The sequence below is a fragment of the Oncorhynchus tshawytscha genome, unplaced genomic scaffold, assembly GCF_018296145.1.
Source record: "Oncorhynchus tshawytscha isolate Ot180627B unplaced genomic scaffold, Otsh_v2.0 Un_contig_3890_pilon_pilon, whole genome shotgun sequence".
Lineage (NCBI taxonomy): Eukaryota > Metazoa > Chordata > Actinopteri > Salmoniformes > Salmonidae > Oncorhynchus > Oncorhynchus tshawytscha.
Genome location: NW_024609449.1, coordinates 1 through 20865, shown reverse-complemented (window position 1 = coordinate 20865; position 20865 = coordinate 1). Strand labels below are relative to the sequence as shown.

The 20865-nt window shown below is 46.3% G+C and overlaps 1 protein-coding gene and 2 pseudogenes across 1 annotated transcript; all 3 read right to left on the bottom strand.

Moving 5' to 3' along the window:
- Nucleotides 1-1617, bottom strand: part of LOC121844814 — a 49104-nt pseudogene extending 47487 nt beyond the window's left edge.
- Nucleotides 1598-10096, bottom strand: LOC121844813 (replication factor C subunit 1-like; the record flags this gene model as incomplete). The annotated part of the gene is made up of 5 exons (XM_042315359.1): nucleotides 9911-10096; nucleotides 8956-9066; nucleotides 7213-7291; nucleotides 2632-2748; nucleotides 1598-1734 (listed from the first exon to the last, which is right to left on the bottom strand). Coding segments are annotated over exons 1-5 (447 nt in total), but the record flags the coding sequence as incomplete, so codon positions are not given.
- A 6488-nt stretch (nucleotides 10097-16584) lies between these two features.
- On the bottom strand, nucleotides 16585-18320 carry LOC121844817 (annotated as a pseudogene).
- Nucleotides 18321-20865: the final 2545 nt, after the last annotated feature.

Sequence of the window (20865 nt, the reverse complement as noted above, 5' to 3'; positions counted from 1 at the left end):
AGTCAGACTACACACTAGCCCTGGGTCTCATCAACAACAACTAGTCAGACTACACACTAGACCTGGGTCTCATCAACAACAACTAGTCAGACTACACACTAGCCTGGGTCTCATCAACAACAACTAGTCAGACTACACACTAGCCCTGGGTCTCATCAACAACAACTAGTCAGACTACACACTAGACCTGGGTCTCATCAACAACAACTAGTCAACTAGTCAGACTACACACTAGACCTGGGTCTCATCAACAACAACTAGTCAGACTACACACTAGACCTGGGTCTCATCAACAACAACTAGTCAGACTACACACTAGCCCTGGGTCTCATCAACAACAACTAGTCAACTAGTCAGACTACACACTAGACCTGGGTCTCATCAACAACAACTAGTCAGACTACACACTAGACCTGGGTCTCATCAACAACAACTAGTCAGACTACACACTAGCCCTGGGTCTCATCAACAACAACTAGTCAGACTACACACTAGACCTGGGTCTCATCAACAACAACTAGTCAGACTACACACTAGACCTGGGTCTCATCAACAACAACTAGTCAAACTACACACTAGCCCTGGGTCTCATCAACAACAACTAGTCAGACTACACACTAGACCTGGGTCTCATCAACAACAACTAGTCAGACTACACACTAGCCCTGGGTCTCATCAACAACAACTAGTCAGACTACACACTAGCCCTGGGTCTCATCAACAACAACTAGTCAACTAGTCAGACTACACACTAGACCTGGGTCTCATCATCAACAACTAGTCAGACTACACACTAGCCCTGGGTCTCATCAACAACAACTAGTCAGACTACACACTAGACCTGGGTCTCATCAACAACAACTAGTCAGACTACACACTAGCCCTGGGTCTCATCAACAACAACTAGTCAACTAGTCAGACTACACACTAGACCTGGGTCTCATCAACAACAACTAGTCAGACTACACACTAGCCCTGGGTCTCATCAACAACAACTAGTCAGACTACACACTAGCCCTGGGTCTCATCAACAACAACTAGTCAGACTACACACTAGACCTGGGTCTCATCAACAACAACTAGTCAGACTACACACTAGCCCTGGGTCTCATCAACAACAACTAGTCAGACTACACACTAGACCTGGGTCTCATCAACAACAACTAGTCAGACTACACACTAGACCTGGGTCTCATCAACAACAACTAGTCAGACTACAGACTACTAGACCTGGGTCTCATCAACAACAACTAGTCAGACTACACACTAGACCTGGGTCTCATCAACAACAACTAGTCAGACTACACACTAGACCTGGGTCTCATCAACAACAACTAGTCAGACTACACACTAGACCTGGGTCTCATCAACAACAACTAGTCAGACTACACACTAGCCCTGGGTCCTGAGGAGAGTAGAGAGAGTTTTCCTCACAGTTTTCCTCTTGGTACTGGCCACCAGTTTCCTGTCCGAGCGCTGGACACTCCCACTGCCAAAGTAGTCCAGGACAGAGGTGGGGGTGCGTTTGGTCTGCGGGGGCGCTGATTTAGGGGTGACGGGGGCTGGAGGAGACTTCTTCATCCCTCCTTTCCCTGTGGCGGGAGCAAGGGTGGGTTTCGGGGGACCCGTGGCTCTCTTTGGTCCCGGTGCGGGCCTTCCCTGGTTTGGTCACTCCATTACCCTGGGGCTTAGCCTGGGACTTCTTCAGAGACAGGAAGTTATCGCTGTCTGAATCTACAGAGAGGAGGAGAGAGGGGGAGAGGAAGAGAGAGAGAGAGAGAGAGAGAGAGAGAGAGAGAGAGAGAGAGAGAGAGAGAGAGAGAGAGAGAGAGAGAGAGAGAGAGAGAGAGAGAGAGAGAGAGAGAGAGAGAGAGAGAGAGAGAGAGGGAGACAGGAGGGAAAAGAAATGGAGTCTGTCAGGATGATTCATATTCTGATACACGTTACTAGAGTCTGTCAGGATGATTCATATTCTGATACACGTTACTAGAGTCTGTCAGGATGATTCATATTCTGATACACGTTACTAGAGTCTGTCAGGATGATTCATATTCTGATACACGTTACTAGAGTCTGTCAGGATGATTCATATTCTGATACACGTTACTAGAGTCTGTCAGGATGATTCATATTCTCCCGTTTAGTTCTGGTATTCTGCCGTTATTTCTGGTACGGCCCGGTATTCTCCCGTTATGGAGTCTAGTCTGTCTGTGTCCCAGTATTCTCCCGTTATGGAGTCTAGTCTGTCTGTGTCCCGGTATTCTCCCGTTATGGAGTCTAGTCTGTATGTGTCCCGGTATTCTCCCGTTATAGAGTCTAGTCTGTATGTGTCCCGGTATTCTCCCGTTATAGAGTCTAGTCTGTATGTGTCCCGGTATTCTCCCGTTATAGAGTCTAGTCTGTATGTGTCCCGGTATTCTCCGTTATAGAGTCTAGTCTGTATGTGTCCCGGTATTCTCCCGTTATAGAGTCTAGTCTGTATGTGTCCCGGTATTCTCCCGTTATAGAGTCTAGTCTGTATGTGTCCCGGTATTCTCCGTTATAGAGTCTAGTCTGTATGTGTCCCGGTATTCTCCCGTTATTTCCGGTACGTCCCGGTATTCTCCCGTTATGGACTCTCGCCTCTCTCACCTGTCTCAGAGACGTACTGCACCGGGTCTTTCTTGGCAGGAGGAAGAGGAGCCGGAGGAAGAGGAGGGTTTGGTTTCTGGGCCTTCTGCTTCTGCTCCACTACCTCCTCCTCAGAGTCTACAGGAGGGAGGGAGGGAGAGGGAACGAGGGGAGGGAGAGAGGGGAGGGAGGGAGGGGAGGGAAGGGAGAGAGGGGAGGGAGGGAGGGAGGGAGGGAGGGAGGGAGGGAGGGAGGGAGGGAGGGAGGGAGGGAGGGAGGGAGGGAGGGAGGGAGGGAGGGAGGGAGGGAGGGAGGGAGGGAGGGAGGGAGGGAGGGAGGGAGGGGAGGGAAGGGAGAGAGGATGGGAAGGGAGGGAGGGGAGGGAAGGGAGAGAGGGGAGGGAGAGAGAGAGGGGAGGGAAGGGAGAGAGGGGAGGGAGAGAGGATGGGAAGGGAGGGAAGGGAGAGAGGGGAGGGAGAGAGGATGGGAAGGGAGGGAGGGGAGGGAAGGGAGAGAGGATGTTTGGTGATGACAACAACAAAAATAGCCAGGTGACTAACTTAACCGTTACCTCAGTGTGGTAGACATGAGACCACAGACACAAGCAGCTGGTAAGTGGCTGGAGTGAACAACAGGACAACCCTCCTTAAGACTCGGGGAGGGAAACCCTCCTTAAGACTCGGGGAGGGAAACCCTCCTTAAGACTCGGGGAGGGAAACCCTCCTTAAGACTCGGGGAGGGAAACCCTCCTTAAGACTCGGGGAGGGAAACCCTCCTTAAGACTCGGGGAGGGAAACCCTCCTTAAGACTCGGGGAGGGAAACCCCTCCTTAAGACTCGGGAGGGAAACCCTCCTTAAGACTCGGGAGGGAAACCCTCCTTAAGACTCGGGGGAGGGAAACCCTCCTTAAGACTCGGGAGGGAAACCCTCCTTAAGACTCGGGGAGGGAAACCCTCCTTAAGACTCGGGGGGGAAACCCTCCTTAAGACTCGGGGAGGAAAACCCTCCTTAAGACTCGGGGAGGGAAACCCTCCTTAAGACTCGGGGAGGAAAACCCTCCTTAAGACTCGGGGAGGAAAACCCTCCTTAAGACTCGGGGAGGAAAACCCTCCTTAAGACTCGGGGAGGAAAACCCTCCTTAACTTTAGACTCGACGGACTCTTACAAAGAAGTAATTAGTCCCAGAAACCCCCTGCAGGATGACCCCCATATTCTATGATAACAGCCAGAGAAGGTGTTGTTTTTCCCAGAAACCCCCTGCAGGATGACCCCCATATTCTATGATAACAGCCAGAGAAGGTGTTGTTTTTCCCAGAAACCCCTGCAGGATGACCCCCATATTCTATGATAACAGCCAGAGAAGGTGTTGTTTTTCCCAGAAACCCCTGCAGGATGACCCCCATATTCTATGATAACAGCCACAGAAGGTGTTGTTTTCCCAGAAACCCCTGCAGGATGACCCCATATTCTATGATAACAGCCAGAGAAGGTGTTCTGTTTTTCCCAGAAACCCCTGCAGGATGACCCCCATATTCTATGATAACAGCCAGAGAAGGTGTTCTGTTTTTCCCAGAAACCCCCTGCAGGATGACCCCATATTCTATGATAACAGCCAGAGAAGGTGTTGTTTTTCCCAGAAACCCCCTGCAGGATGACCCCATATTCTATGATAACAGCCAGAGAAGGTGTTGTTTTTCCCAGAAACCCCTGCAGGATGACCCCCATATTCTATGATAACAGCCAGAGAAGGTGTTGTTTTCCCAGAAACCCCCTGCAGGATGACCCCCATATTCTATGATAACAGCCAGAGAAGGTGTTGTTTTTCCCAGAAACCCCTGCAGGATGACCCCCATATTCTATGATAACAGCCAGAGAAGGTGTTGTTTTCCCAGAAACCCCTGCAGGATGACCCCATATTCTATGATAACAGCCAGAGAAGGTGTTGTTTTTCCCAGAAACCCCTGCAGGATGACCCCATATTCTATGATAACAGCCAGAGAAGGTGTTGTTTTCCCAGAAACCCCTGCAGGATGACCCCCATATTCTATGACAACAGCCAGAGAAGGTGTTGTTTTCCCAGAAACCCCTGCAGGATGACCCCATATTCTATGACAACAGCCACAGAAGGTGTTGTTTTTCCCCAGAAGGAACGTTGGACATCAGTGCTCTCCGTACGTTTGAGTTTACAACCAAAACAGGTTCTCTAATTCTCTCCTTCTCTCTTTCTTTCTCTCAGAGGACCTGAGCCCTAGGACCATACCCCAGGACTACCTGACATGATGACTCCTTGCTGTCCCCAGTCCACCTGGCCGTGCTGCTGCTCCAGTTTCAACTGTTCTGCCTTATTATTATACGACCATGCTGGTCATTTATGAACATTTGAACATCTTGGCCATGTTCTGTTATAATCTCCACCCGGCACAGCCAGAAGAGGACTGGCCACCCCACATAGCCTGGTTCCTCTCTAGGTTTCTTCCTAGGTTTTGGCCTTTCTAGGGAGTTTTTCCTAGCCACCGTGCTTCTACACCTGCATTGCTTGCTGTTTGGGGGTTTTAGGCTGGGTTTCTGTACAGCACTTTGAGATATCAGCTGATGTACGAAGGGCTATATAAATAAATTTGATTGATCACATCCCTTCTCTTCCCTCTCTTCTCCGAGGACCCATCCCATTTCTTCTCCGAGGACCCATCCCATATCTTCCCCGAGGACCCATCCCATTTCTTCCCCGAGGACCCATCCCATTTCTTCCCGAGGACCCATCCCATTTCTTCCCCGAGGACCCATCCCATTTCTTCCCCGAGGACCCATCCCATTTCTTCCCCGAGGCTATATAAATACATTAGATTTGAATATGGAAGAGTAGAAACGCTGGTCGATTAAAGTCTGACTTTATCCAACAGTTCTACAGAGACATATTTATACATGTTGAGCATGACAAGTCATTGTGGTCTACCACTTTGTCTTTCTCTGACCCCCAGCCTCTCTGACCCCCAGCCTCTCTGACCCCCAGCCTCTCTGACCCCCAGCCTCTCTGACCTACGACCTTGTGTTAGGCTGGGATTCACCCTCAACCATTGATGTGTCGGCTCCATTGGAAACAACCATTAAATGGCCCATTCTAAAAACACAGGGCCAGCAATACCTCCACTGTCAGAGGTGCAGTCAACATTATTACCTGACTCAATGACCATTAAATGGCCCACAGAGGGGCAGTCATCATTATTACCTGACTCAATGACCATTAAATGGCCCATTCTAAAAACACAGGGCCAGCAATACCTCCACTGTCAGAGGCTCAGTCATCATTATTACCTGACTCAATGACCATTAAATGGCCCACAGAGGGACAGTCATCATTATTACCAGTCAGAGGGACAGTCATCATTATTACCTGACTCAATGACCATTAAATGGCCCACAGAGGGACAGTCATCATTATTACCTGACTCAATGACCATTAAATGGCCCACAGAGGGACAGTCATCATTATTACCTGACTCAATGACCATTAAATGGCCCACAGAGGGACAATCATCATTATTACCTGACTCAATGACCATTAAATGGCCCACAGAGGGACAGTCATCATTATTACCAGTCAGAGGGGCAGTCATCATTATTACCTGACTCAATGACCATTAAATGGCCCACAGAGGGACAGTCATCATTATTACCTGACTCAATGACCATTAAATGGCCCACATAGGGACAGTCATCATTATTACCAGTCAGAGGGACAGTCATCATTATTACCTGACTCAATGACCATTAAATGGCCCACAGAGGGACAGTCATCATTATTACCTGACTCAATGACCATTAAATGGCCCACAGAGGGGCAGTCATCATTATTACCTGACTCAATGACCATTAAATGGCCCATAGAGGGACAGTCATCATTATTACCTGACTCAATGACCATTAAATGGCCCACAGAGGGACAGTCATCATTATTACCTGACTCAATGACCATTAAATGGCCCACAGAGGGACAGTCATCATTATTACCAGTCAGAGCGACAGTCATCATTATTACCTGACTCAATGACCATTAAATGGCCCACAGAGGGGCAGTCATCATTATTACCTGACTCAATGACCATTAAATGGCCCACAGAGGGACAGTCATCATTATTACCTGACTCAATAACCATTAAATGGCCCACAGAGGTGCAGTCATCATTATTACCTGACTCAATGACCATTAAATGGCCCACAGAGGGGCAGTCATCATTATTACCTGACTCAATGACCATTAAATGGCCCACAGAGGGACAGTCATCATTATTACCAGTCAGAGGGGCAGTCATCATTATTACCTGACTCAATGACCATTAAATGGCCCACAGAGGGGCAGTCATCATTATTACCTGACTCAATGACCATTAAATGGCCCACAGAGGGGCAGTCATCATTATTACCTGACTCATTGACCATTAAATGGCCCACAGAGGTTCAGTCATCATTATTACCAGTCAGAGGGGCAGTCATCATTATTACCTGACTCAATGACCATTAAATGGCCCACAGAGGGGCAGTCATCATTATTACCTGACTCAATGACCATTAAATGGCCCACAGAGGTTCAGTCATCATTATTACCTGACTCAATGACAGCACGCCTCTTTCTCTTTTTATCATTGTCCTTCTTCTTCTTCTTCTCCACCTTGGGGCTGGTGATCTGGAACACATCATCATCATCATCCTCACCACCATCATTATCATCATCATCCTCACCATGATCATCATCTTCCTCATCACCACCATCATCTTCCTCACCACCATCACCACCATCTTCCTCCTCACCACTATCATTATCATCCTCACCACCATCATCATCATCATCACCACCATCCTCACCATCATCTTCCTCACCACCATCATCATCATCATCACCACCACCATCTTCCTCCTCACCACTATCATTGTCATCCTCACCACCATCATTATCATCATCATCCTGTTCACCACCATCATCATCCTCACCACCATCATTATCATCATCCTGTTCACCACCATGGTCATTATAATCATAGTCATTGTAGTCATGAGCTTAGCAGTGCGGTTGGGGTTAAGAAATTGTAGAAATAGGTGGGATTTAGCACTTGTGGCTATAGAAGCTAGCGCCGACCAGTTCACTGACTAGAGACTCTGGTTTATATTAATACCTTGGTGGTCGACCAGTTCACTGACTAGAGACTCTGGTTTATATTAATACCTTGGTGGTCGACCAGTTCACTGACTAGAGACTCTGGTTTATATAAATACCTTGGTGGTCGACCAGTTCACCGACTAGAGACTCTGGTTTATATTAATACCTTGGTGGTCGACCAGTTCACCGACTAGAGACTCTGGTTTATATTAATAAATACCTTGGTGGTCGACCAGTTCACTGACTAGAGACTCTGGTTTATAATAATTAATACCTTGGTGGTCGACCAGTTCACCGACTAGAGACTCTGGTTTATATTAATAAATACCTTGGTGGTCGACCAGTTCACCGACTAGAGACTCTGGTTTATATTAATAAATACCTTGGTGGTCGACCAGTTCACCGACTAGAGACTCTGGTTTATATTAATTAATACCTTGGTGGTCGACCAGTTCACCGACTAGAGACTCTGGTTTATATTAATTAATACCTTGGTGGTCGACCAGTTCACTGACTAGACTCTGGTTTATATTAATACCTTGGTGGTCGACCAGTTCACTGACTAGAGACTCTGGTTTATATTAATACCTTGGTGGTCGACCAGTTCACCGACTAGAGACTCTGGTTTATATTAATACCTTGGTGGTCGACCAGTTCACTGACTAGAGACTCTGGTTTATATTAATACCTTGGTGGTCGACCAGTTCACTGACTAGAGACTCTGGTTTATATTAATACCTTGGTGGTCGACCAGTTCACTGACTAGAGACTCTGGTTTATATTAATACCTTGGTGGTCGACCAGTTCACTGACTAGAGACTCTGGTTTATATTAATACCTTGGTGGTCGACCAGTTCACTGACTAGAGACTCTGGTTTATATTAATACCTTGGTGGTCGACCAGTTCACCGACTAGAGACTCTGGTTTTATAATAATACCTTGGTGGTCGACCAGTTCACTGACTAGAGACTCTGGTTTATAATAATTAATACCTTGGTGGTCGACCAGTTCACCGACTAGAGACTCTGGTTTATATTAATACCTTGGTGGTCGACCAGTTCACCGACTAGAGACTCTGGTTTATATTAATACCTTGGTGGCCGACCAGTTCACCGACTAGAGACTCTGGTTTATATTAATACCTTGGTGGTCGACCAGTTCACTGACTAGAGACTCTGGTTTATATTAATACCTTGGTGGTAGGTTTCTTCTTCTTCGTGGGTTCCTTCTCTGTGTTGAGGGTTCCATCCCGAGATGGTTTCTGTGCTGCGGGTTTGCTTGATACAAAGAACCGCCTGATGTCCTAAGAATGGAAGGGGAGGGGGAGAGGAGAGAGTAAATGAGTCCACTGAGCCTAATTGACACCTTATTCCCTATATAATGCACTACAGGGCTCTGGTTAAAAGTAAATAGTGCACACTGTATAGGAATATGGTGTAATTTGGGATTTATCCTTGACGTTAATTTGATGTGAAGACATGCATTGCTAAGTTACACATGAGCGATATGTGGCGTGGCCAGATACAGTATCTAGCTCTGGTACAATCACATACTTTATATTTAAACTTTATTTAACTCGGCAAGTCAGTTAATGACGGCCTACCCCGGGCAAAAACTGCGCGACCCTATGGGACTCCCAATCACGGCCGGGGATGTGATGCGGCCTGGATTCGAACCAGGGACTGCAGTTGCCTAAGAGAGCTGCGCCATTCGGGAGCCCAATTTAGCTGCATGAGTTGCTGTAGTTCTAGTACCATCGCCTATTTATCTTTATGATCTGCCCATGTAAAAATGCCACTTGATGCCATAATTTTGTTGTCAGTATTGACAAGACGACTGTCGCTTTCATGTTTGCCATGTAAGCAACTGACGTGCAAAGATAGTCCGCTTCATGCATTGTTTTCAATTAGCATGATAGCTAGTGAGTTAGCTAGAAATCCTACTAAAACAACCCAAATAGGGCAACTACAGGTTGGGATCTAGTTGGCTTAACTAGCTTATTCGGTACATTCGTAATAGCTCGTGCGTCCTCCAAAACAGTAACATGCGTCCTAACGTTAGCTGACATATGCAATCCTATGCAATACTGAATCACTAGTGTTGCTGTTGTCAGGGAATGAGTTGTTGATTTGGACGCCGTGACTTACCATAATCCACAGCAAAAATAAATGAGTTTTTCTTATTGATCGTGATGAGACTAGTTTAGACCAGCAGCTCCTTTAAAAAATAAAAAAAAAATCCTCCTTGGCGCGAAGTGTGATCAGAGCGGAAGAGGAAGAGGGAGAGGAAGACCCATGTCGGGGGGAAAACGTGTCTCCCTCCAGCAGGTGGCGTTTTTGGTCGTTTTTTGTGTGGACGTCAATAAAGAGTGTCGAATTTAATCAACAACAACTAAATAAATGGTTAATTTGCTAGGTGACGTTTATTTATTTTATATAATGTACGTTTCGTAATGCTTTAAGTTGTTACGAGTGTACCGGTATAAGTAGGACACGTTTACATCCCGGCAACTTTGAGAATAAACACTTTATATAACGGAGATGTTTATTTAATGTATCTGAGACACTCTGATAGTGTGTTTTATATTGACCCAGAGGATACGGGACCCTGATTTAACGTTCATTGTTCACGTGTTTATCTTTCACGGAAGATTTTTATCCGTAAAATGAAGAGAACAAACCCTTGCTTCACATTCTCCCTTAAATAATTTAAATATTATTTAGAAATTATCAGAAAATGTAAAAACAAAATAGCAATCCGCACCGTAAAAGTATTTAACAAATTGAAAATGATTCTTGATATGTTAGGTTTATGTACTCTTGTTTGAATATTTCTGTTTTTTTGTATTTGTTGTGTTCATAATAATTAATAAATATATATATATTTTTTTTTAAATCGTATATCTCCACATTGAAAACAGGCGGTTTCGTGTATTCATTAGGCCGATTCTGTTGCATAAAGTTGTTAAACGGAAGCAAATGGAACGAAACGGGGAGGATCCCACCCTGCATTTGTCCAATAGAAAACTCTCGTTCTGATCTGCCTGCTTCCGTTTGGTTCTTTAAAGGGAAAACGGTGCAAATCAAATATGATTGGTCACATACACATATTTATCAGATGTTATTGCGGGTACAGACCCCACTTTTGACGCAGGTACAAAGCTGTGTGTTCTTAAGATAATTTTTTCTCCAAAATATTTTTCGATTTTTTTTTTAAATTTAGGACCGTGACGTCCAGAGATATCCTATTACCCAGAAACACACACGTACCTACCAGCCCCTGTTCTAAGGTAACACTGAGACTTGAACACTGATGGGATCCTACATGACGTACCTACCAGTCCCTGTTCTAAGGTAACACTGATGGGATCCATGTCCTACCAGTCCTGTTCTGAGGTAACATGACGTACCTACCAGTCCCTGTTCTGAGGTAACACTCATGGGATCCTCCAGTCCCTGTTCTGAGGTACCTCATGGGATCCTACCAGTCCCTGTTCTGAGGTAACATGACTACCTACCAGTCCCTGGAGGTCCTCCTCCATGGGATCCTACCAGTCCCTGTTCTGAGGTAACACTGGTGGGATCCTACCAGTCCCTGTTCTAAGGTAACATGACATACCAGTCCCTGTTCTGAGGTAACACTGATGGGATCCTCCCTGTTCTGATGAACACTCATGGGATCCTACCAGTCCCTGTTCTGAGGTAACATGACGTACCTACCAGTCCCTGTTCTGAGGTAACACTGATGGATCCTCCATGACGTACCTACCAGTCCCTGTTCTGAGGTAACATGATGGATCCTACCAGTCCCTGTTCTGAGGTAACACTGATGGGATCCTCCTCCATGACGTACCTACCAGTCCCTGTTCTGAGGTAACACTGATGGGATCCTACCAGTCCCTGTTCTGAGGTAACACTGATGGATCCTCCTCCATGACGCACCTACCAGTCCCTGTTCTGGAGGTAACATGACGCACCTACCAGTCCCTGTTCTGAGGTAACATGACGCTTTTCTCCAGTCCCTAGTTCTGAGGTAACATGACGTACCTACCAGTCCCTGTTCTGAGGTAACACTGATGGGATCCTCCTCCATGACGTACCTACTAGTCCCTGTTCTGAGGTAACATGAAGGGGTTCCTACCAGTCCCTGTTCTGAGGTAACATGATCCTACCAGTCCCTTCTGAATAACATGACTTTTTTACCAGTCCCTGTTCTAAGGTAACATGACGTACCTACCAGTCTGTTCTGAGGTAACACTGATGGGATCCTACATGACTGAAGTGGAAACCAGTCCCTGTTCTGAATAACAGTTCCTACCAGTCCCTGTTCTGAGGTAACACTGTGGGATCCCTACCAGTCCCTGTTCTGAGGTAACATGACGTACCTACCAGTCCCTGTTCTGAGGTAACACTGATGGGATCCTACCAGTCCCTGTTCTGAGGTAACACTGATGGATCCTCCATGGCGTACCCTAGTCCCTGTTCTGAGGTAACAAATGAAGGGGATCGTAAAATAAGTCCCTGTTCTGAGGTAACACTGATGGGATCCTCCTTTTGACGTACCTACCAGTCCCTGTTCTGAGGTAACATGAGAAACCTCGATGGAAACACCAGTCCCTGTTCTGAGGTAACACTGATGGGATCCTCCTCCATGACGCACCTACCAGTCCCTGTTCTGGTAAGGTAACATGGTACCTACCAGTCCCTGTTCTGAGGTAACAGACGGGATCCCTGTTCTGATGTAACATGACGTACCTACCAGTCCCTGTTCTGAGGTAACACTGATGACGTACCTACCAGTCCCTGTTCTGAGGTAACATGACGGGACCAGTCCTGTTCTAAGGTAACAGTGTTCTGAGGTAACACTGATGGTTATCCTACCAGTCCCTGTTCTGAGGTAACACTGATGGGATCCTCCATGACGTACCTTGTATTGTTTTCACAGGATTCTTCTTACTTTTTCTTGTCAGTTTTCAAACACTTTGCAGAATCTTTCCGAAATTCAGACACACGACTAATATCCAAACACTATTAATTTACCAGTCTGAACAGACCCATTTTATACAGCTTCAGACTTTAGTTCCTGTAATATCCTGAGCTTTTCTCACATCTCCTAGATAAAGAGGGCAGACAACCTTAATAGTAAAAAAATAAAATGTCTTTGTGGATTCAATGTATTTCTATAGGCTACAGTAGTAAAGGCCAAAATCAATGTCTCTCCCATGAAGGGTTCCCAAAAGTAGATTTTGACCAGTTAAATGATCCTTCTATGATTTTTAAAAAAAAACAAATTGCACATTATTTTAGAACCAGTTGGGAGTCTTAAAAGATTCCATATTAATTTTTATCAGGACAGTTATTTTATTTTACCAGTTAAGAACTAATTCAAGGGTTATTATCAAAGTGGAAACCGATAACTAACTTGACTGTTGTAATAGACAGGGCTGCAGTTGTCAATAAAACTCTGATCTGGGGTCAGTTCTCTTCACACACTAACGGTTAAGATGAGGGAAGCTGGTCCTAGAAGAGTACCCAGGGTAAACCCCCCCCCAGAGATTCGATTGGTCTGATATTACCTGTTAGAATGCACTATAACATGTCAGCCAATAGGAACCAGAGACGGGATTTGTGGGTGTGTAACAATAGAATTCTAAATTCAGTCTTTCATGCTGCATTCACAACCAAGTGGGATGTTGGAATTTACCAGTTTGTGAAGGCATAAATAACAGCTGGATGCCTTCACCTGATTTGAACTCATGAGAAACTCCGGATTGGCTAATGGTGAACAAACCGTGTCGAAATCCATCTGCTTTGTAAACAAAGTGCAATTTAATTTGCCCAAAAAAAGCAGGTTAGTTATTTTCTTCAGTAGGTGAGGTCAGAGGTCACCATGTGGGAGAAGCGGACGCTCAGGATGACAGCTTCCCCCACTAGTAGAGATTACCAGTTGGGAGAGCCCTTCTAGTGGATTTCTCCCAGTCTTTATGGTAAATTCCCACTAGTAGATTACCAGTTGGGAGGGCCCTTCTAGTGGATTTCTCCCAGTCTTTATGGTAAATTCCCACTAGTAGATTACCAGTTGGGAGGGCCCTTCTAGTGGATTTCTCCCAGTCTTTATGGTAAATTCCCACTAGTAGATTACCAGTTGGGAGGGCCCTTCTAGTGGATTTCTCCCAGTCGTAATATGGTAAATTCCCACATGGTTATGAACTAAGCATTTAAATGAGATCTGTTTGGTGCGACGCCCAAAATGGGTTGGCTAACAGGGAAGAAGAGAAATGACCAGCTTGCTTTTAAACTACATGAACCCAGCCAATAGGAACCACAAGTTGGATGTGGGGTGTCATTGAAAAAAAGGGAGGGATTTTATTGGTCAATAGTGAGTTCCAGAGATGCATCTGATTCAGTTATTACGTCCGTCTGTTTCCGCCACAGTGGTCTCTTCTCACTAGTAGATCCCATCCAGGAACTTCCTGATGTCCTTCTTGACCGTGGTGACTTGTTGGATCAAGGGCTGGAGGAGAGAACACAAGAGGAAGGAGAGAGAGAACACAAGGGGAAGGAGAGAGAGATTTCTCCAGTCAAGGGAAGGAGAGAGAGACACAAGGGGAAGGAGAGAACACAAGGGAAGAAGAGAACACAAGGGGAAGGAGCCCTTCTAGAGAGAACACAAGGGGAAGAGAGAGAACACAAGGGGAAGGAGAGAGATTTAAATGAGATCAAGGGAAGGAGAGAGAGAACACAAGGGGAAGGAGAGAGAGGGAAGAGAGCTTGCTTTTAAAGAGAACACAAGGGGAAGGAGAGAGAGAACACAAGGGGAAGGGGAGTCATTGAAACAAGGGGAAGGAGAGAGAGAGAGTTCACAGGGGAAGGAGAGAGAACAAGGGGAAGGAGAGAGGTCTCTTCTCAGAGAGAACACAAGGAACTTCCTGAAGGAGAGAACACAGAGTGGGAGGAGGAGAAGAGAGAACACAAGGGGAAGGAAGAGAGAGAGAACACAAGGGGAAGGGAGAGAGAACAAAGGGAGAGAACACAAGGGGAAGGAGAGAGAGAGAACACAAGGGGAAGGAGAGAGAGAGAGAACACAAGGGGAAGGAGAGAGAGAACACAAGGGGAAGGAGAGAGAGACAAGGGGAGGAGAGAGAGAGAGAACACAAGGGAAGGAGAGAGAGAGAGAAACACAAGGGGAAGGAGAGAGAGAGAGAACACAAGGGGAAGGAGAGAGAACACAAGGGGAAGAGAGAGAGAACACAAGGGGAAGGAGAGAGAGAGACACAAGGGGAAGGAGAGAGAGAGAAACACAAGGGGAAGGAGAGAGAGAACACAAGGGGAAGGAGAGAGAGGGGAAGAGAACACAAGGGGAAGGAGAGAGAGAACACAAGGGGAAGGAGAGAGAGAGAACACAAGGGGAAGGAGAGAGAGAACAAGGGGAAGGAGAGAGAGAACACAAGGGGAAGGAGAGAGAGAAACACAAGGGGAAGGAGAGAGAGAACACAAGGGGAAGGAGAGAGAGGAACACAAGGGGAAGGAGAGAGAGAGAACAAGGAAGGGGAAGGAGAGAGAGAAACACAAGGGGAAGGAGAGAGAGAGAACACAAGGGGAAGGAGAGAGAGAGAACACAAGGGAAGGAAGAGAACACAGGGGAAGGAGAGAGAGAACACAAGGGAAGGGGGAAGGAGAGAGAGAACACAAGGGGAAGGACAGAGAGAACAACTGTTAAGAGTAATAAAACAAAATGGGGCACGAGGCATTTAGGGCTGTTTCAGTTCAAACTTCAGGTCTCTAATAAGCCCCATAACGCAGGTTACAGGCGTATCACTTCTCTAACGTTGGTTAAAACCTGTTAAAGATAGGGCTGACTACTGCCCCTTTGGAGGAATTGCGTGCCCATAGTAAACAGAAAAAAATCTGTCAAAAATTGCTAATATATGCATGTAATAATTATTATTGAATAGAAAACACTCTAAAGCTTCTAAAACCGTTTAAATTATGTCTGTATGTAAAGCAGAACTCTCAGGGGCAGCCATTCTCCCAAACTCTCTCTTGACAACAGAAAAGTTGGGCCAACTTTGACGACTTTGACGACTCCTTCCACGTCTTCTGATCGAAGAACATCAAAGGTAAGGGAATATTTATGCTAATTTCTGAGCGCCGTCTCATATTATAGCCTAGTGAACGAATTCTGTAACGTTAAAAATAAATGTAACACAGCGGTTGCATTAAGAAGCAGTGTATCTTTGTAACTATATGTAGAACATGTATATTTAGTCAAAGTTTATGATGTGTATTGCTTGTTATCTGACGTTAGCTCCGGCAGATATCATCATTTCTCCGGACATCTGAGTAGCATTTTTTGAAAATGTCGTCATTGTAAACAGAGATTTATGGATATAAATTGCATATTATTGAAAAAAACATAAATGTACTGTGTAACATGTCCTATTACTGTCATCTGATGAAGATTTTCAAAAGGTTAGTGAATTATTTTTCTTTAATCCTGCGGTTGTTGATTGCATATTTTGTTCAACGTGGCTATTCAAATTAGCTGTGTCTTTGGTGGTTGTTTGACATAAATATGTGCTATGTTTTCGCCGTAAAACATTTTAGAAATCTGACTTGCTGGCTAGATGAACAAGGTGTTTATCTTTCATTTGAGCTATTGGACTTGTTAATGTGTGGAGGTTAAATATTTCTAAGAATATTTTTGCGTTCCATGCGCCACGTCCCAGTTAACGTCGGAGGGGATCGTTTTTCAAAGTGCAGCATTACAACATGCATTGACTGACATGGTGTGGACATCGACAGACAGACTCTGGGAAATTCTAACCTCTAATCCTCTTTCTGGACGGCCGTTCCCTTCTCAGACACGTAGATTCCGTCCAGGAACTTCCTGATATCCTTGTTTTTGACCGTGGTGGCTTGCTGGATGAGAGCGGCTGGAAAAGAGAGAGAGGAGAGAGAGGCTGGGGTGGTGAGCAGGGTACGACAGCTTGGAGGGTCACACAGGGGTCACCGAGGTCAATATACACGCAACTAGTTAAGACTTAGAGCTAGGAGAGGGGACAGACAGCATCACTACCACTCTGAATTGACAATTCCAGTTATAGTAGGAGAAAAGGCTATACACCTTTAGAATCTAGAATCCCAGTCACAACATTCTAGAATCCCAGTCACAACATTTCTAGAAACCCAGTCACAAACATTCTAGAATCCCAGTCACAACATTCTAGAATCCCACGGTGATGCTGTAAGAGGTAAATAGAGGAGAAGAGGCCTCATAACAGATGTATTTTGTAGAATAAACACTAAGAACATCAGACTGGGAGAGAGAACAGAGGGGGTATCTGGGTAATAATACACAGGGTCTGAAGGAAACACCAGGACATCAGACTGGGAGAGAGAACAGAGGGGGGACATCTGGGTAATAATTAATACACAGGGTCTGAAGGAAACACTATGACTGTGTGTGTGTGTGGGGGGGGGTGTGTGTGGATGTGTGTCGCCTCACCAGAGTTAGACACCAGCTCAATATCGTTTCCCTCCAGAATCAACTCATCCTTCTGGGCTGCAGACACGGCACAGGACACACCTGAGAGAGACGAGACAGAGGGAGAGACAGAGAGAGAGAGAGAGAGACAGAGAGAGAGAGAGAGAGACAGAGACAGAGACAGAGACAGAGGGAGAGACAGAGAGAGAGACAGAGACAGAGGGAGAGACAGAGGGAGAGACAGAGAGAGAGACAGAGAGAGAGACAGAGGGAGAGAGAGAGACAGAGGGAGAGAGACAGAGACAGAGACAGAGACAGAGGGAGAGACAGAGAGAGAGACAGAGACAGAGGGAGAGACAGAGGGAGAGAGAGAGACCGTCAAGCCAGGCATCTCTGCATTGGAAATCACCACACATCCTGAAGCTAGAGTTATAAATGCTCCAGGGTTCTACAGAGGATTCCTCTACAGGTAGGTAGGTTAGAACTAGGAGAACCATCTTAAAAGATGAACTAAAACAATGTTTCAAACTATTGAGTAGCCTCATAGTGCTTCCAGCTCATTGCCAAGTGGTGTGATGCTCTGAAACCTGCCTACCATTGTTTATATGCACTAGACTGGCCAATCGGAAGTGCGTGTTAAACACTGGTTCAAAAATAACTGGTGTCACTCCCCCCAAGACTCACCCTGTCACCCCCCGACTCACCCTGTCACCCCCCCCCAGACTCACCCTGTCACCCCCAGACTCACCCTGTCACCCCCCAGACTCACCCTGTCACCCCCCAAGACTCACCCTGTCACCCCCCCAAGACTCACCCTGTCACCCCCCAAGACTCACCTCACCCCCCCCAAGACTCACCTCACACCCCCACTCTTCCTCCCCCAGACTCACCCTGTCTCATGCGGACCCGACGGATGTATTTCTCCCCAGGAAGTTCCTGATCTCCACCAGAGCTCCACTCTCCTGCATCACAACGTTGATGGGGAAATGGGCGTACACCGAGCGCATCTTATAGCGGAAACCCTGGAGAGAGAGAGAGGTTAAAAGAATGAATCCTAGAAGAGAGGGGCTCCTAGAACAGAGAGAGGGTCCTAGAACAGAGGGGTCCTAGAACAGAGAGAGGGGTCCTAGAACAGAGAGGGGTCCTAGAACAGAGAGGGGTTCCTAGAACTAGAGAGAGGGGGTTCTAGAACAGAGAGAGGGGTTCTAGAACAGAGAGAGGGGGTCCTAGAATAAAAATGGAGAGAGGGGTCCTAGAACGGAGAGAGGGGGTCCTAGAACAGAGAGGGTTCTAGAACAGAGATAGGGGTTCTAGAACAGAGAGAGGGGTTCTAGAACAGAGAGGTAGGGGTCACAGCAAATGAAGATATAAAAATGATCTGCTCCAGACTAAAACAGCTTGGGGGATGGAAATGTGCATCTAACATACGGCAGAATAATAGGGATAATTATCAGCTGGTAACTAACAGTGGGCCAACAGAGACAGATCAACACTCACCATGGTAACTAACAGTAGGGCCAACAGAGACAGATCAACACTCACCATGGTAACTAACAGTAGGGCCAACCATGGTAACTAACAGAGGGTCAACACTCACCATGGTAACTAACAGTAGGGCCAACAGAGACAGGTCCAACACTCACCATGGTAACTAACAGTAGGGCCAACAGAGACAGGTCAACACTCACCATGGTAACTAACAGTAGGGCCAACAGAGACAGGTCAACACTCACCATGGTAACTAACAGTAGGGCCAACAGAGACAGATCAACACTCACCATGGTAACTAACAGTAGGGCAACACTCACCATGGTAACTAACAGTAGGGTCAACACTCACCATGGTAACTAACAGTAGGGCCAACACTCACCATGAACAGATCAACACTCACCATGGTAACTAACAGTAGGGCCAACACTCACCATGGTAACTAACAGTAGGGTCAACACTCACCATGGTAACTAACAGTAGGGCCAACAGAGTCAGATCAACACTCACCATGGTAACTAACAGTAGGGTCCAACCATGGTAACTAACAGATCAACACTCACCATGGTAACTAACAGTAGGGCAACACTCACCATGGTAACTAACAGTAGGGTCAGACTCACCATGGTAACTAACAGATCAACACTCACCATGGTAACTAACAGTAGGGCCAACCATGGTAGACAGGTCAACACTCACCATGGTAACTAACAGTAGGGCCAACATGGTAAGACAGGTCAACACTCACCATGGTAACTAACAGTAGGGCCAACAGAGACAGGTCAACACTCACCATGGTAACTAACAGTAGGGCCAACAGAGACAGGTCAACACTCACCATGGTAACTAACAGTAGGGCCAACACTCACCATGGTAACTAACAGTAGGGTCAACACTCACCATGGTAACTAACAGTAGGGCCAACACTCACCATGGTGACTAACAGAGACAGATCAACACTCACCATGGTAACTAACAGTAGGGCCAACACTCACCATGGTAACTAACAGTAGGGTCAACACTCACCATGGTAACTAACAGTAGGGTCAACACTCACCATGGTGACTAACAGTAGGGTCAACACTCACCATGGTAACTAACAGTAGGGTCAACACTCACCATGGTAACTAACAGTAGGGTCAACACTCACCATGGTAACTAACAGTAGGGTCAGCACTCACCATGGTAACTAACAGTAGGGTCAACACTCACCATGGTGACTAACAGTAGGGCCAGCACTCACCATGGTAACACTAACAGTAGGGCCAACACTCACCATGGTAACTAACACTAACACTCACCATGTAACAGTAGGGTCAACAGAGACTCAACACTCACCATGGTAACTAACAGTAGGGTCAACACTCACCATGGTAACTAACAGTAGGTCAACACTCACCATGGTAACTAACAGTAGGGCCAACAGAGACAGGTCATCACCATGGTAACACTCACCATGGTAACTAACAGTAGGGCCAACACTCACCATGGTAACTAACAGTAGGGTCAACACTCACCATGGTAACTAACAGTAGGGCAACACTCACCATGGTAACTAACACCATGGTAACTAACAGTAGGGCCAACACTCACCATGGTAACTAACAGTAGGGCCAACACTCACCATGGTAACTAACAGAAAGGGCAACACTCACCATGGTAACTAACAGTAGGGTCAGCACTCACCATGGTAACTAACAGTAGGGCCAACACTCACCATGGTGACTAACAGTAGACAGCCAGCACTCACCATGGTAACTAACAGTAGGGCCAGCACTCACCATGGTAACTAACAGTAGGGTCAACAGAGACAGGTCAACACTCACCATGGTAACTAACAGTAGGGCCAACATGGTAACTAACACCATGGTAACTAACAGTAGGGTCAACACTCACCATGGTAACTAACAGTAGGGCCAAGAACAGGTCAACACTCACCATGGTAACTAACAGTAGGCCAACACTCACCATGGTAACTAGGGACAGATCAACACTCACCATGGTAACTAACAGTAGGGCCAACACTCACCATGGTAACTAACAGTAGGGCCAACTCACTCACCATGGTAACTAACAGTAGGGCCAACACTCACCATGGTAACTAACAGTAGGGCCAACACTCACCATG